This window comes from Pelodiscus sinensis, chromosome 29 (assembly GCF_052426305.1).
Source record: "Pelodiscus sinensis isolate ZL-2025 chromosome 29, ASM5242630v1, whole genome shotgun sequence".
Taxonomy (NCBI): domain Eukaryota; kingdom Metazoa; phylum Chordata; order Testudines; family Trionychidae; genus Pelodiscus; species Pelodiscus sinensis.
Window position 1 is genome coordinate 14,407,126 of NC_143080.1, and position 16,296 is coordinate 14,423,421.

At 71.0% G+C, this 16,296-nt stretch overlaps 1 protein-coding gene across 4 annotated transcripts in view; it reads right to left on the reverse strand.

Moving 5' to 3' along the window:
- The window catches only part of PLCD3 (phospholipase C delta 3), a 46,062-nt gene that overhangs the window by 11,697 nt on the left and 18,069 nt on the right, over positions 1-16,296 (reverse strand). For all 4 annotated transcript variants that reach the window (XM_075911417.2, XM_075911418.2, XM_075911416.2 and 1 more), the window contains exons 2-6: positions 12,479-12,640; positions 10,846-11,074; positions 10,003-10,132; positions 7,984-8,209; positions 5,509-5,710 (exon numbers count right to left, since the gene is read on the reverse strand). In XM_075911417.2, coding sequence (XP_075767532.2) covers positions 5,509-5,710; positions 7,984-8,209; positions 10,003-10,132; positions 10,846-11,074; positions 12,479-12,640 — 949 coding nt within the window. The remainder of the gene's footprint in view (positions 1-5,508; positions 5,711-7,983; positions 8,210-10,002; positions 10,133-10,845; positions 11,075-12,478; positions 12,641-16,296) is intronic.

The window sequence follows — 16,296 nt, forward strand, 5'->3', positions numbered from 1 at the left end:
AACGCCCTGCCGGGGGGTCGGCTCAGCCGGGGGTCAGCACGGCGCCCTGCCCCCCCCCGACCCCCAATCCCCTCTGGCAGCCCTCCGTGAACGCCCTGCCGGGGGGTCGGCTCAGCCGGGGGCCAGCACGGCGCCCTGCCCCCCCCAGACCCCCAATCCCCTCTGACAGCCCTCCGTGAACGCCCTGCCGGGGGGTCGGCTCAGCCAGGGGCCAGCACGGCACCCTGCCCCCCCCCAGCCCCCAATCCCCTCTGGCAGCCCTCCGTGAACGCCCTGCCGGGGGGTCGGCTCAGCCAGGGGCCAGCACGGCACCCTGCCCCCCCCCAGCCCCCAATCCCCTCTGGCAGCCCTCCATGAACGCCCTGCCGGGGGGTCAGCTCAGCCGGGGGCCAGCACGGCACCCTGCCCCCCCCAGACCCCCAATCCCCTCTGACAGCCCTCCGTGAACGCCCTGCCGGGGGGTCGGCTCAGCCGGGGGCCAGCACGGCGCCCTGCCCCCCCCAGACCCCCAATCCCCTCTGACAGCCCTCCGTGAACGCCCTGCCGGGGGGTCGGCTCAGCCGGGGGCCAGCACGGCGCCCTGCCCCCCCCAGACCCCCAATCCCCTCTGGCAGCCCTCCGTGAACGCCCTGCCGGGGGGTCGGCTCAGCCGGGGGCCAGCACGGCACCCTGCCCCCCCCAGGCCCCCAATCCCCTCTGGCTGCCCTCCGTGAACGCCCTGCCGGGGGGTCGGCTCAGCCGGGGGCCACCACGGCACCCTGCCCCCCCCGACCCCCAATCCCCTCTGGCAGCCCTCCGTGAACGCCCTGCCGGGGGGTCGGCTCAGCCGGGGGTCAGCACGGCGCCCTGCCCCCCCCCCGACCCCCAATCCCCTCTGGCAGCCCTCCGTGAACGCCCTGCCGGGGGGTCGGCTCAGCCGGGGGTCAGCACGGCGCCCTGCCCCCCCCCCGACCCCCAATCCCCTCTGGCAGCCCTCCGTGAACGCCCTGCCGGGGGGTCGGCTCAGCCGGGGGCCAGCACGGCACCCTGCCCCCCCAGACCCCCAATCCCCTCTGGCAGCCCTCCGTGAACGCCCTGCCGGGGGGTCGGCTCAGCCGGGGGCCACCACGGCACCCTGCCCCCCCCAGGCCCCCAATCCCCTCTGACAGCCCTCCGTGAACGCCCTGCCGGGGGGGTCGGCTCAGCCAGGGGCCAGCACAGCACCCTGCCCCCCCCCCAGACCCCCAATCCCCTCTGGCAGCCCTCCGTGAACGCCCTGCCGGGGGGTCAGCTCAGCCGGGGGCCAGCACGGCACCCTGCCCCCCCCCGACCCCCAATCCCCTCTGGCAGCCCTCCGTGAACGCCCTGCCGGGGGGTCGGCTCAGCCGGGGGTCAGCAAGGCACCCTGCCCCCCCCGACCCCCAATCCCCTCTGGCAGCCCTCCGTGAACGCCCTGCCGGGGGGTCGGCTCAGCCGGGGGTCAGCAAGGCACCCTGCCCCCCCAGGCCCCCAATCCCCTCTGACAGCCCTCCGTGAACGCCCCGCCGGGGGGTCGGCTCAGCCGGGGGCCAGAACAGCACCCTGCCCCCCCCCAGGCCCCCAATCCCCTCTGGCTGCCCTCCGTGAACGCCCTGCCGGGGGGTCAGCTCACCAGGGGCCAGCACGGCACCCTGCCCCCCCCCAGCCCCCCAATCCCCTCTGGCTGCCCTCCATGAACGCCCTGCCGGGGGGGTCGGCTCAGCCAGGGGCCAGCACGGCACCCTGCCCCCCCCCAGGCCCCCAATCCCCTCTGGCAGCCCTCCGTGAACGCCCTGCCGGGGGGTCGGCTCAGCCGGGGGCCAGCATGGCACCCTGCCCCCCCCCAGCCCCCAATCCCCTCTGGCAGCCCTCCATGAACGCCCTGCCGGGGGGGGCGGCTCAGCCAGGGGCCAGCACGGCACCCTGCCCCCCCCCGACCCCCAATCCCCTCTGGCAGCCCTCCGTGAACGCCCTGCCGGGGGGTCGGCTCAGCCAGGGGCCAGCACGGCACCCTGCCCCCCCCCAGCCCCCAATCCCCTCTGGCAGCCCTCCGTGAACGCCCTGCCGGGGGGTCGGCTCAGCCAGGGGCCAGCACGGCACCCTGCCCCCCCCCAGCCCCCAATCCCCTCTGGCAGCCCTCCGTGAACGCCCTGCCGGGGGGTCGGCTCAGCCGGGGGCCAGCACGGCGCCCTGCCCCCCCCAGACCCCCAATCCCCTCTGACAGCCCTCCGTGAACGCCCTGCCGGGGGGTCGGCTCAGCCAGGGGCCAGCACGGCACCCTGCCCCCCCCCAGCCCCCAATCCCCTCTGGCAGCCCTCCGTGAACGCCCTGCCGGGGGGTCGGCTCAGCCGGGGGCCAGCACGGCGCCCTGCCCCCCCCAGACCCCCAATCCCCTCTGACAGCCCTCCGTGAACGCCCTGCCGGGGGGTCGGCTCAGCCAGGGGCCAGCACGGCACCCTGCCCCCCCCCAGCCCCCAATCCCCTCTGGCAGCCCTCCGTGAACGCCCTGCCGGGGGGTCGGCTCAGCCAGGGGCCAGCACGGCACCCTGCCCCCCCCCAGCCCCCAATCCCCTCTGGCAGCCCTCCATGAACGCCCTGCCGGGGGGTCAGCTCAGCCGGGGGCCAGCACGGCACCCTGCCCCCCCCAGACCCCCAATCCCCTCTGACAGCCCTCCGTGAACGCCCTGCCGGGGGGTCGGCTCAGCCGGGGGCCAGCACGGCGCCCTGCCCCCCCCAGACCCCCAATCCCCTCTGACAGCCCTCCGTGAACGCCCTGCCGGGGGGTCGGCTCAGCCGGGGGCCAGCACGGCGCCCTGCCCCCCCCAGACCCCCAATCCCCTCTGGCAGCCCTCCGTGAACGCCCTGCCGGGGGGTCGGCTCAGCCGGGGGCCAGCACGGCACCCTGCCCCCCCCAGGCCCCCAATCCCCTCTGGCTGCCCTCCGTGAACGCCCTGCCGGGGGGTCGGCTCAGCCGGGGGCCACCACGGCACCCTGCCCCCCCCGACCCCCAATCCCCTCTGGCAGCCCTCCGTGAACGCCCTGCCGGGGGGTCGGCTCAGCCGGGGGTCAGCACGGCGCCCTGCCCCCCCCCCGACCCCCAATCCCCTCTGGCAGCCCTCCGTGAACGCCCTGCCGGGGGGTCGGCTCAGCCGGGGGTCAGCACGGCGCCCTGCCCCCCCCCCGACCCCCAATCCCCTCTGGCAGCCCTCCGTGAACGCCCTGCCGGGGGGTCGGCTCAGCCGGGGGCCAGCACGGCACCCTGCCCCCCCAGACCCCCAATCCCCTCTGGCAGCCCTCCGTGAACGCCCTGCCGGGGGGTCGGCTCAGCCGGGGGCCACCACGGCACCCTGCCCCCCCCAGGCCCCCAATCCCCTCTGACAGCCCTCCGTGAACGCCCTGCCGGGGGGGTCGGCTCAGCCAGGGGCCAGCACAGCACCCTGCCCCCCCCCCAGACCCCCAATCCCCTCTGGCAGCCCTCCGTGAACGCCCTGCCGGGGGGTCAGCTCAGCCGGGGGCCAGCACGGCACCCTGCCCCCCCCCGACCCCCAATCCCCTCTGGCAGCCCTCCGTGAACGCCCTGCCGGGGGGTCGGCTCAGCCGGGGGTCAGCAAGGCACCCTGCCCCCCCCGACCCCCAATCCCCTCTGGCAGCCCTCCGTGAACGCCCTGCCGGGGGGTCGGCTCAGCCGGGGGTCAGCAAGGCACCCTGCCCCCCCAGGCCCCCAATCCCCTCTGACAGCCCTCCGTGAACGCCCCGCCGGGGGGTCGGCTCAGCCGGGGGCCAGAACAGCACCCTGCCCCCCCCAGGCTCCCAATCCCCTCTGGCAGCCCTCCGTGAACGCCCTGCCGGGGGGGTCGACTCAGCCGGGGGCCAGAACAGCACCCTGCCCCCCCCAGGCTCCCAATCCCCTCTGGCAGCCCTCCGTGAACACCCTGCCGGGGGGTCGGCTCAGCCGGGGGTCAGCACGGCACCCTGCCCCCCCGACCCCCAATCCCCTCTGGCAGCCCTCCGTGAACGCCCTGCCGGGGGGGTCGGCTCAGCCAGGAGCCAGCACGACACCCTGCCCCCCCCCCGGCCCCCAATCCCCTCTGGCAGCCCTCCGTGAACGCCCTGCCGGGGGGGTCGGCTCAGCCAGGAGCCAGCACGGCACCCTGCCCCCATGCGTCCCCTGGACTCCCGACCCCCTCCGGCAGCCTGGCGCCCCCGGGCCAGTGCGCCATAGGGCTCACGCTGAGCAAGGGAGGGGTCTGACCCTCCACTAACCCAGCTTCGCGCTGCCGGGAACCTGGTGCGGGACGCAGCTCCGAGTCTGAACGAGCGGATGCAGCCGGGGGGGAGGTGGAGGGGGGGGTCCAGTGGGGAGACGGGACTGAACCAGGAGGCCTGGGAGCCCAGGGGAGGTGCAGGCCAGATCGGGGGGCCTGCCCGGAGAAAGAGCTGGCGGAGGGGAGCCTAGCCCTGCCCCGGGGCCTTGTCTTGGGGTCCGACCAACGGCAAGCCCTGGAGCAACTCAGCGCAGGGCGAGAGTGGGCTCCTAATGGCGCATGTCAGGGAAGGAGGTGCAGGGGGAGGGAAGGGGAGGGGTAGGGAGAGTGTTACCCCGTGGAACTCACTGCAGCAGGATGTTAGTGGAGTGAATCCAGGGGTAACTAATTTTTAAATCTCCCTGGTACGGGGGCTCGCTCTGAGTAGAGGGGCAGGGGCTGGGCCCACCTCCTCTAGCCAGGCCTTCCGCACGGCACGGTGCGTCCCCCCCTAGCTCTGGCTGGGACTCTGCCGGTTGCCATGGTAACCCCAGCCAGCAGCCCACTGGGCCCTTTCAAATTGCCAGGCCCCAGGACAGCTGCCCCTTTGGCCCCGCCCGTTGGCAGCCCAGCGCCCCACCAGCGGCCCTGCTGGTGGGATCCAGCACTGGTATGAGGTCTCTGCCCTCTCGCCCCATCAGTGGTCCAGGGGTTGTCAGCTGTGTCTGGGCCGGTAGAGGCGGCCATTTCTTGCCGGTACCCCACCACTTCTTACTGGTACCCCACCTTCTTATCTGTACTCCACCACTTCTTGCTGGTACCCCACCACTTCTTACCAGTACCCCACCTTCTTACTGGTACCCCACCACTTCTTACCGGTACCCCACCTTCTTATCTGTACTCCACCACTTCTTGCTGGTACCCCACTTCTTGCCGGTACCCCATCACTTTGCCCCAAACCCTCCTCCCCTGGTGCCGGGGCTGACACAGCAGGATTCTAGGGGAGCCGGGGAGCCCTCCCCCTCGGCCCCAAATCTCCCAGGTGCCGCCTGGCGCCCCAAGTCTGGAGCTCCCTCTGTGCCGCTGCACAGCTCCCGTCCCCTGGGATCTGCAGCGGGCACCTGCCAAGCTGCGCTCGTGCTGCATTCAGGCCCCAGCCCGCAGGCGGCCGCTCTTGCTGGGAGGCCAGTGACTCGGCGCCTGGGCACACGCCGCCTCCTGCCAGCCCACGGAGACGCCGGCTCCCCTGGCCCGGGGTGGCCCTTACCGGATGTAGGCCTCCGTGCTGCTGGGCCCCCCGATCTGACTGTCCGTCAGGTAGGTGTTGTGGGAGGCGGAGATGAAGTAGTGGCAGAGGGGCTGGCTCATGTCCTGGCAGACCTGGGTGTGCTCCCGGGCCAGGATGTCGCCAGCCGCAGACAGCAGGTACATGGTGAACCCGTCCAGTGTCAGGAAGTCGTGCTGTCTGGCTGCCGGGACACGTTGCCAGGGCACGTTAGGGTGGGCCGGGGTCAGTGGGGCCACGCTGGGAGCATCAGCCTGGCATGGCCCCTCACCCCATGGGAGCCCTCAGGGGTAGCAAGCCTAGGGGTTAGAGTCTGGGAGCCCTGATTTGAGCCTTGCTAGGAAAGGGATGGGGGGGGGGGGGGCTAATGCCGGGCCGGGGTGGCAGGAATCCAGGGCCCAAGCCCAGCTTTATAAGGGTCTGTACCAGCTACAGCTTGGCACTAGGACTCAGGACACCTGCCGCAGTCTCACTGTGTAGCCTTGGACATGTCCCCTCCCCCATGCTGTGCCTCAGTTTCCCCTGATGTATGGCATTCCAGAGCGCCTGGGCATGAGCTCGGGCTGGGCGGGACGTGGGTCAGCCTGTGAGTGTCTAGTGCCCCAGTCAGAGCTGACCCCGGCAGCCTCTGCCCAGCCAGAGTTTGCAGCCCCGGCAGAGGGGTGCTAATGCTGCTGGGGTGCCAGCAAGAGGGAGGCAGCCTGAGGCATTTCCCCGCCCCGGGCTCAGGCCACTCCCTGCTGGCTCGTTAGCCATTTGCAGCCACCGGGCGCCCAGGCAGACGGAGTCCGGGGCCCTCGGGTGGGGCAGGAAGAGAAATGCTGCCAAGCCACATGCAAACTCTCGGCAGCTCTCCTAACCGCGGCGGTGACCGCAGCTTTACCCCGCAAACCGCTGCACAGCGGGGCCTGTGGACGCTCCCTGGCTGGCCCCAGCTGGATACAGGCTGCCGGGGGGCCAGATCTGGGCCTACAGCCCAGCGCAGCGGAGCTCCCTGCTGGGAAACCCAGAGCCAACCCCACCAGCGCACCAGGTGCCTCGCCAGGACGGCCGCACACGGAGAAGACAAAGGTGGGATAAGCCACAGTCGGCCTTGGCACAGTGGGACTGAATCGCAGGGCCTCAGAATCCCCAGAACAGCGAAGCAGATGACAGATGGGGAAACTGAGGCACAGACCAAGGCCCAACTTGCCCCAGCTCTTGCAGCGAGTCAGTGGCAGGGCCAGGGTCAGGGCCAAGATCCACAAGGCTGACTGCCCATTCCCCTGTTATAACCACCAGAGCATCCCCCCTTGAACCAGCGAAAGAACCCACGTGCCCCACCTGCTGCCCTACCCACTGGGCATGACCGTGTCTGGACTGGTTAATCCAGAGCAGCAATGGAGGGTGGGAGAGGCCAGGGTGCGGGGCTGGACGGGGCCCAGTGGCCGGGGGCCAGACGGGCCCCGAGGGAGCCAGATGCTGCTGGGAATCTAGGGGCCCAGGCTGATGCACCCCGCATTTGCAGCAGGCTCTGCCAGCAGGGGGCAGCAGGCGCACCCCATGTGTGGAGCAGGCTCTGCCAGCAGGGGGCAGCGGGGCGCACCCCCATGTGCGGAGCAGGCTCTGCCAGCAGGGGGCGGTGGGGCGCACCCCATGTGTGCAGCAGGCCCTGCCAGCATGGGGTGGCAAATGCACCCCATGTGCAGAGCAGGCCCTGCCAGCAGGGGGCAGCAGGCGGACCCCCATGTGCGGAGCAGGCTCTGCCAGCAGGGGGCAGTGGGGCGCACCCCCATGTGCGGAGCAGGCTCTGCCAGCAGGGGGCGGTGGGGCGCACCCCATGTGTGGAGCAGGCTCTGCCAGCAGGGGGCAGCAGGCGGACCCCCATGTGCGGAGCAGGCTCTGCCAGCAGGGGGCAGTGGGGCGCACCCCCATGTGCGGAGCAGGCTCTGCCAGCAGGGGGCGGTGGGGCGCACCCCGTGTGTGGAGCAGGCTCTGCCAGCAGGGGGCGGTGGGGCGCACCCCCATGTGTGAAGCAGGCCCTGCCAGCATGGGGTGGCAAATGCACCCCATGTGCAGAGCAGGCTCTGCCAGCAGGGGGCGGTGGGGCGCACCCCCATGTGCGGAGCAGGCTCTGCCAGCAGGGGGCGGTGGGGCGCACCCCCATGTGCGGAGCAGGCTCTGCCAGCAGGGGGCGGTGGGGCGCACCCCGTGTGTGGAGCAGGCTCTGCCAGCAGGGGGCAGCGGGGCGCACCCCCATGTGCGGAGCAGGCTCTGCCAGCAGGGGGCGGTGGGGCGCACCCCCATGTGCGGAGCAGGCTCTGCCAGCAGGGGGCGGTGGGGCGCACCCCCATGTGGGGAGCAGGCTCTGCCAGCAGGGGGCGGTGGGGCGCACCCCGTGTGTGGAGCAGGCTCTGCCAGCAGGGGGCAGCGGGGCGCACCCCGAGGTGCTGGGCTGGGGTCCCGGCAGGTCCCTACCTCTCTCGCAGAGCTCGTAGGTCTGGATGATCTGCTTGGCGTGGGCCAGCCCAGCCTCCTCGCCCTGGTCCCGCAGGAACTCGGCCAGCTCCTGGGCCGACAGCACACAGTCCTCCCCCGAGTAGCGGCGGAACAGCTCCTCCAGCTCGGGCCTCCGCATCAGCCGCCTGCAGAAGGCCTCCAGCTCGTGCTCCTCCAGCCGGCCGTTGCTGGACTTGTCGCACTCCTGGGGGGAGGCCAGGCTGAGACGCTGCCAGCTGGGCCCCGACCCCCCCTCCTGCCCCCAGCCTGGGCCGCTCCTGCGGCGGGGGGAGAGCTCCACGCCCTGGGGGAGGTGCCCGGCGGGTCGCAGCCGCGCCCCAGTGTCCAAGCCCTTGCAGTTACGGTCACAGCCCTGGGACACAGAACAGCCCTCCCCCCACAGTGCAGAGGGGAAACTGAGGCACAAGTGGTACATGACTGCGCAGGGTCCAGCTAACGCCTTCCGACCAGCCCATCCTTCCTCTGCCTGCTCACCAGGCCCACACCCCTAGGGCCGTAGCGTCTGACCCTCCAGCCTCCACGGGGCCATCTGCCCCTCCCCCCCGCTGCCAAGGGCAGCCACCCCAGGGCCTGATCCAATGCCCTCCATGCTCTTCTATGGACTAGGCAGGCCCTGGGCCATGCCCCAAGGGCGGGAGCCCAGTGCCCACAGTGGGAGTGGGGCCATGGGCACCGCTGGGCACCACTAGGCACCGCTGCCTTTCTACAATGCAGGGGAGCCAGCCCAGGCCCCCGCACCAGGGACATGCCCAGGGCAGCAGCACAAGAGGCTCTGCTGGCAGGGGGGTGCCGGGAGTCAGGCAGGCTGCGGGCACTGGCAGAGCTGGGCAGGGCGGGGAGCCGGGCCGGGCGCGGGAGCAGCCAGGGGGCTGCAAGCCAGAACAGTTGGACTGGTCCTGCCTCGGGCAGGGGCCGGATGTGACGACTCCCGAGGGCTCTGCCCGCCTGGGGGTTCTAGGATATGCCCGGGTGGCACGGCCAGGCCCTGCCCACCGCCCAATCGGCACAAACAGGCAAGGGGCACGGGCCAGCTGCACCCAGCCGCCTGCCGCGCTCCTGGGCCACGCCTTCCCACAGTGCCGGGGATGGGCTGGGTCCTTCCAGCCCCGGGCTCCCAGGGTAGGTGAGGAGGCGCCAGGCGCCCCAGGCATGCGGGTCGCCCAGTCTAACCTGCCTGCTGGCTGGCAGAGGGGGCGCGGCACCGGCCCCACCCACCTGCCTCCTTCAGCCCGCCCCAGGAGGAGCCGAGAGCTGAGAGCCGGGATGCCAGGTTCCCTGCTGGCCCAGGAGCCCGGCTCGGGGGAGTCACACGCCCAATGCACGTGGGCGCCGGGGACTGCAAGGGGGTGCGGGGGCCATGGGAGGGGGGTTGGAGGCCATGGGGGACTTCGGGGGCCATGGGAGAGTTTGGGGACCATGGGGGAGTTCGGGGGCTGCAGGGGGGGGCTGGAGGCCATGGGGGACTTCGGGGGCCGTAGGAGGGTTCAGGGGCTGCGGGGGGAGGTTTGGGGGCCACAGGAGGGTACAGGGACCACGGGAAGGTTTGAGGGCTGTGGGGGAGGGCTCAGGGGCTGCAGGGGGGGCTCGGGGACCATGGGAGTGTTTGGGGGCTGCGGGGGAGCTTGGGGGCTGTGTGAGGGGGGTTGGAGGCCATGGGGGACTTTGGGAGCCGTGGGAGGGTTTGGGAGTGAGGGAAGGTTTGGGAGCGAGGCTGCAGGGAGGCTTGGGGGCCACAGGGGGTGCTCGGGGGCTGCGGGGAGGCTTGGGGGCTGTGGGGGGCACTCGGGGGCTATGGGGGGGCTTGGGGGCTGCAGGGGGCCTTGGGGACCGCGGGGGCCTTGGGAGCCGCACGGGGGTGCTCAGGGGCTGCAGGGGGCTCGGGGGCCACGGGGGGAGTCGGGGGCTGCAGGGGGGAGTTGGAGGCTGTGGGGGGAGTCGGAGGCTGCGGGGGGAGTTGGGGGCTGCGGGGGGAGGTACCTTGAAGAGCTGGCGGGCGTAGATGTCGTTCATGTCGATATTGATCATCTTCAGCATGTCCTTGATCTCGGCGAAGGACATCGTCTCGTCCTTGTCCTTGTCGGCCTGGTGCAGGATGTCGTGGATCCAGGTGCACGGGATGTAAGGTGACAACGCGGGACAGACGCCCTGGGGGGACGAGCTCGTCCGGCTCAAGGGGGCTAATCCGACGCTCCCGCGGGCAGGGAAGTGGCTCGGAGCAGCCCCCCGCTGGATTAGAGGAGACCTCGGCTTCCCCGCCCCCCGCTGCCCCCTCCCAGCACCCCCAGGCAGCCCCAGCCCCTGCCGAGCGCTTGCAGGGTGGCACACGGCGGGAAGGTTTCCCCACACTGCTGGCACGAGGGGCTGGACCTAGGGGAGCTGCTGCGGCTGGTTCCCAGCAGTTCCCATCATGTGCAGGGCGTGCAGCTGGGGTGGCGCCTTTACTGGCCAGGCTGCCCCATGCGGCAGGAGCTGGACGAGCCCCCCGGAGGCAGGGGGCTGCCTGGTCTGATGCTCCGTTTGGCGAGCCCTCCCCCCAGCCCTCTGCATTTACAGCTGGGGCCTGAGGGGCCCAGCCAGACCAGGCTCCAGCCCCATAGTCTCTAGGGCTGGGAGAGCCGCCGTGGGGAGAAAGCAGCAGCCCGTGGGCCGGGCCGGCAGGCCCAGCCCCAGCTCCGCCCCCAGCTGGGAGCCCGTGGGCCGTGCCGGGCCCCGTTTGCCGGGTGCGCGTGAGGAGCCGGAGCCGGGGGCCGAACCGTCTGCAGCTCAGGTGTCGCAGCCGGTCACACCCCAAACCCGCCCCTCCCCCGCTCCAAAGGATATTGGTCAAGCTTCTCCTGCTGGCTCATGGCTTTCACCTTCTCCATCAGCTTCCTCAGCCCCTGGACCCACCTCTGCGCCTCCTCCTCGCTCCGGGCAGCCAGGTCCAGGTTCTTCCGCCGCCCCCTGAAGACGATGGTGAGGCACCGCCGCTCCGGGAAGGAGCCGCCGTACTTCCGCAGCCCCTCCGACTGGTGGCCCTCCCGCACGCTCTCCATGTGGGGGATGGAGACTGCACGAGACCCGCAGGGCGTCAGCGCGGCCAGGCGGGCTCAGACCAAGGCCCGTCCAGCCCAGCGTCCCGTCTGCCCACAGAGGCCAACGCCAGGCGCCCCAGAGGGAGGCCAGTGACCCCTCCCGGCGCCCATTGCCAGCTTCGGCCAGAGGCTAAGGCCCCCCCCACCCAGCCTGGCTACTAGCCCGTGACAGACCCACCCTCCATGAATGTATCCAGCTCTTCTCGGGGTACGTCTACACTAGCTCCTTACTTCGAGCTAGGGAGGCAAATCAGGCAACCGGAGTTGCACAGGAAGCCCGGGATTTAACTATCCCAGGCTTTATTTGCATCTTCCCGTCCGGACGCCATTTTTAAATCCCCCTTAGTCCGAACGAACTGCCCGCGGCTACACGTGGCAGTTTCAAGTAAATCCGAACTAAGTCCTTAATTGGGATGAACTGTTACATCTCATTCCACAGGAGTAACAGGGCCTGGCCCGTATTCCCGCCTCTCGTTAGCACTGGATCGGTAACGGGCTGGCCCGCGGCTGCGTGTGTCCGGCGCTCTGACCCCCGGGGCGAAGGCAAAGTGGGGGCACCCACCAGCACAGAGATCCGCGGGGTCCCAGACCCCTAGAGGGCCCGCGTGGGCAGCGGTGTAATGGGGAGCCCGTCCACAGGAGCCCACGCGGGGGCTGCAGCCTGGCCCCACAGGGCTGAGCGTGGCGAGAAGGGACGGGTCCCCGGGGACAGCAGACCTGGGGCCGCCCCCGGCCGCATGGGAGCCGGAGATTCATCCCGCCGCCCCGAAAGCCGCTTTGAGCCAGGAGATCCGGGGCTGGGGAGGGAGGGGCCCTGCTGTCGTCCGGGTTTGCTGAGGCTCAGCACCCCGTGGGCCCCGCCTGCAGCGCCCTGTGAACGCGGCAGCTTGGGGAGGGCCCGGTCCCACCCGCAGGGGCCTCGTGCGCCGGACCCCAGGCCAGACAGAGCCCAGTGAGCGCAGGGTTTCCTGCGTCCCACCGAGACGCTGCCCCTGCTGTTGGGGGGAGCCTCCGAGCAGGGTGGGTCCCCCTAGAAATCCAGGCCCTGCATTCGCTGGGGGCGCTGAGCGGCGAGACAGGACGTGGCGGCAGGGAGGAAAATTCTCCTGGGCAAACCTGCTAACAATGCCCATTTCCTGCCAGCGCCGAGCCCCGGGTCCCAGCAGAGCTCTGGGCTTAGATGCCAGGCTCCGTGCGGGACGATCTGGGTTCTAGGCTCTGCCCGGGGTCTGCCTTGGGCCGTGGGCAGTGCTGGGTGTGAGGGGTTCCCGGGTCCATGGGAGTGGGGGCTTCCCGGGTCTGCCTTGGGCTCCGGGCTCGGAACTGGGCTCTGGGTTTCCTGGAGCGTTTGCGCCCGGAGCCCCGGCCCTGGGACTCACGGATGGGCTTGGAGCGAGCCCGCTGAAAGCGCCTCTCGAACCAGACGGTCAGGCCGTCCTCCTGCAGGCGGTAGAGCCGCTCCTTCTGCCGCCGCTGCGACTTGATCTTCCAGAGCAGGGAGCCCTTTAGCATCACCTTGATGTCCTCGTCATCGGCCAGGCCTGCAGGGAGCAAGGGGCAGAACCCGTCAGGCCCCGCACAGCCCCAGCCCACCGGGGCAACTTCGCCCGCAAGCAGCCAGCCCCGGGCCTGGCATCCGCCTGCTAGGGCCACGGTCCTCCCCGCCACGGACACCACAGCCTGGGTTCCTGGAGAGTCTCCTCTAACTGGGGGCCACCCCCTGCAGCCCGGGAAGGGGGGCACGATCACGCACGCACACGGTCCACAGTTGCACTCGCTTGTGTTTCACACGCACACGTTGTCACACAAACACCCCAGCCCTGAGCGCCTCCCCGCAGGCCCAGCTCCAAACTCTCCCGTGCGCTAGAGGGGACCGTGCTGGGCTCTGACAGGTCCCGTCACACCGTGCCCAGGACAGTGCTGCCTGGGGTGGGCCCCGCGGGCTGGAGCCGCCCTGCCGGTTAAGCGGCCGGCCACATCCGTCCCTCGCTCCCAGCGCTCTCGGGAGACCCCCGGACGCAGCGTGGGAAGCTCGCCCGGCGGAGGGGGAGCTCGGATGCGGTGGCCAGTCCCTGCCTGCATGTGGGCAAGTAGCGCTGGGCCGACACCAGGCTCCGCGCCCGCCGCTGGGGACCCGCAGCACCCGGCCCTTTCCTGCTCTGCGCCCATCTGGTTCCCCTCCACGTGCCATGGGGTCGACCTCTGCAGCCCGCATCCAGGCAGTCTGTGGGCAGGTGACTGGCCTCCCGCAGGGCACCCCCCGCCAGTCAGGGCCAATGCGCCGTCACCTTGAACACCTGGTGCCACTGAGGCCCCGAGTCATCTGCAGGGCCTGGCAGATCCCACCCCGGCCGTGCCGGGCCCGGGAGAAACAGGCAGCCCTTTGCGCATCTGACCTGCAGGCTGCTCGGCCCCTGAACACACAGCTGTGAGCACAGGGCACTGCCCAGCCCGTGACCCGGGACCCCCTTGCGGGCTGCGTGCAGGGCCCGGAGCGGCAGAGGATGGCACAGCCGGCCCTGGAATCCGCTCTGGCAGGCTCAGGCCCGGGAGGGACTCACCTACGGACCCTTTAAGCCCCACATTTAATTCTCAGCTGCATTTCCAAGAGGATTAAGAGAAGCTGCTGGATTTGGTTGGGGGGTTGGGAGAGTCTGTGCAGCCCTGGGCGGATGCAAAATGCGAATCCGCATCCGGCTCTGCAAAAACGAGGCCAGGATTCCCGCCCGGGCGCCCGCAGACGGGGACACTCGTGGCTGTAATGCTGGCCCCGTGGATTGGCAGGGCCTGGGGTCGCCATGCACCCGAGCTGGGCAGGGAATGTCACTGGGATTCAGGCACAAAGTGCATCGGGCTCCTAGGAGATTCCGTCATAACCCTCCCCCCACGTCTGGGGGGCTCTGCCCCCGTGGGGGGAGGGGAGTGAAACCGACTAGAAACACTGGTCATCCCGGCCAGCCTCCTTTCCCTGCGGCGCTGAGCGAAAGGCAAATCCCCGTTCTGCAGCGCCCGCCAGCGGCCCGGGGCCTGGAAGCAGCTCGGACCAACGGATTGTCCCCTGGCCGGTGGGGCCGACTCTCCGGACGCAGGCACGGCGGGGACGTCGCTGCAGGGAGCCAGTGGCGTGGCCCGCTGGCTAACCGAGGAGAGGGGGTGGAGAACGGGCCATGGAAAATCCACCCGCTCGCTTGTCCGGGCAATCGCCAGGCGCCGGCCCCGGCCCGGTTTCCCGGTGACTGGCTCAGGGCCGTGCGGGCTGGGGGACCGGGCCAAACAGGCCTCGCACGGTGCCAGCGGGAGCGTTGAGGATCAGGCCAGAGAGGCCGGGTGCCAAAGGCCCTGCTCCTCTGCCCCCCTCCCCTCCGGGCAGGGCGGCGCCTGCGGGGGGAGGGGTTTGGTCACTAATTTGTCTCGGCCCTTTTGCGACCGCCTCTTGCACGTCCTGCAGCCTCGGTTCCCTGGGCCGGGTCGCAGCGCGCAGGCTGCCCGGCTCTCGCTGCCCCCGAACCGTCAGAGAGCAGCCACCAGGGTCTCCCCTTGGCAGCCCGGGTGGGACCATTAACCCTTTCACGGCTGCACTGGCCGTACCGCTGTGCAAAGTGCCGCGACTACCCGGCCCTGGCCCTGGCGAGCCTGAGGGCAGAGATGGGTAGGGGGCCACAGGGAACCCGCTCTCCTGAGGTAACTCAGACTTGCGCCAGCTTGCACTTTGCCGTCGGTGCCTCGGTTTCCCCATGGCATGTTTAATCTCCAAGCAGCACCCTGAAGCCCTGTGGCCTGCCACGCCGAGCGCACAGGCAAGGTCACGCTGAGGCCTCTGTGCTGTGCACACCCCAGCGCCCGCGGTGGCGCGGTTACCGCAGCGTGTAAGCTGGAGCGGCTCCGACGGGCAGATCCCAGCGACGGCGAAGGAGGCGCCGGGCGCCCAGCACGGGGTGAAACGGCCACGAGTCAGCGGGGGAGCTGTCACCAAGGGACTCGCATCACCCGACGCAGGGCCGCTCACGCGAGCCCGGACGTGCCCGGGCAGCTGTCTCCCAGGCACACGGACTGGGCACGCACAGCGGGGGATGGGCCGTCGGGCTTGCGCTGGAAAGAAGAACTGGGGAGGCAGAGGCCGGGACTGGGGAGACAGAGGCTGGGACTGGGGAGGTTGAGGCTGGGACTGGGGAGACAGAGGCTGGGACTGGGGAGACAGAGGGTGGGACTGGGGAGGTTGAGGCTGGGACTGGGGAGACAGAGGCTGGGACTGGGGAGACAGAGGGTGGGACTGGGGAGGCAGAGGCTGGGACTGGGGAGACAGAGGCTGGGACTGGGGAGACAGAGGGTGGGACTGGGGAGGCAGAGGCCGGGACTGGGGAGACAGAGGCTGGGACTGGGGAGGTTGAGGCTGGGACTGGGGAGGCAGAGGCTGGGACTGGGGAGACAGAGGGTGGGACTGGGGAGACAGAGGGTGGGACTGGGGAGGCAGAGGGTGGGTCTGGGGAGGCAGAGGCTGGGACTGGGGAGGCAGAGGGTGGGTCTGGGGAGACAGAGGCTGGGACTGGGGAGACAGAGGGTGGGTCTGGGGAGGCAGAGGCTGGGACTGGGGAGGCAGAGGGTGGGTCTGGGGAGACAGAGGGTGGGTCTGGGGAGACAGAGGGTGGGTCTGGGGAGACAGAGGGTGGGACTGGGGAGACAGAGGGTGGGACTGGGGAGGCAGAGGGTGGGTCTGGGGAGACAGAGGGTGGGACTGGGGAGACAGAGGGTGGGACTGGGGAGGCAGAGGGTGGGTCTGGGGAGACAGAGGCTGGGACTGGGGAGACAGAGGGTGGGTCTGGGGAGGCAGAGGCTGGGACTGGGGAGACAGAGGCTGGGACTGGGGAGGCAGAGGGTGGGTCTGGGGAGGTTGAGGCTGGGACTGGGGAGGCAGAGGGTGGGTCTGGGGAGGTTGAGGCTGGGACTGGGGAGGCAGAGGGTGGGTCTGGGGAGGTTGAGGCTGGGACTGGGGAGGCAGAGGCTGGGACTGGGGAGGCAGAGGGTGGGTCTGGGGAGGCAGAGGGTGGGTCTGGGGAGGCAGAGGGTGGGACTGGGGAGGCAGAGGGTGGGTCTGGGGAGGCAGAGGGTGGGACTGGGGAGGCAGAGGCTGGGACTGGGGAGGCAGAGGGTGGGACTGGGGAGGCAGAGGGTGGGTCTGGGGAGGCAGAGGGTGGGACTG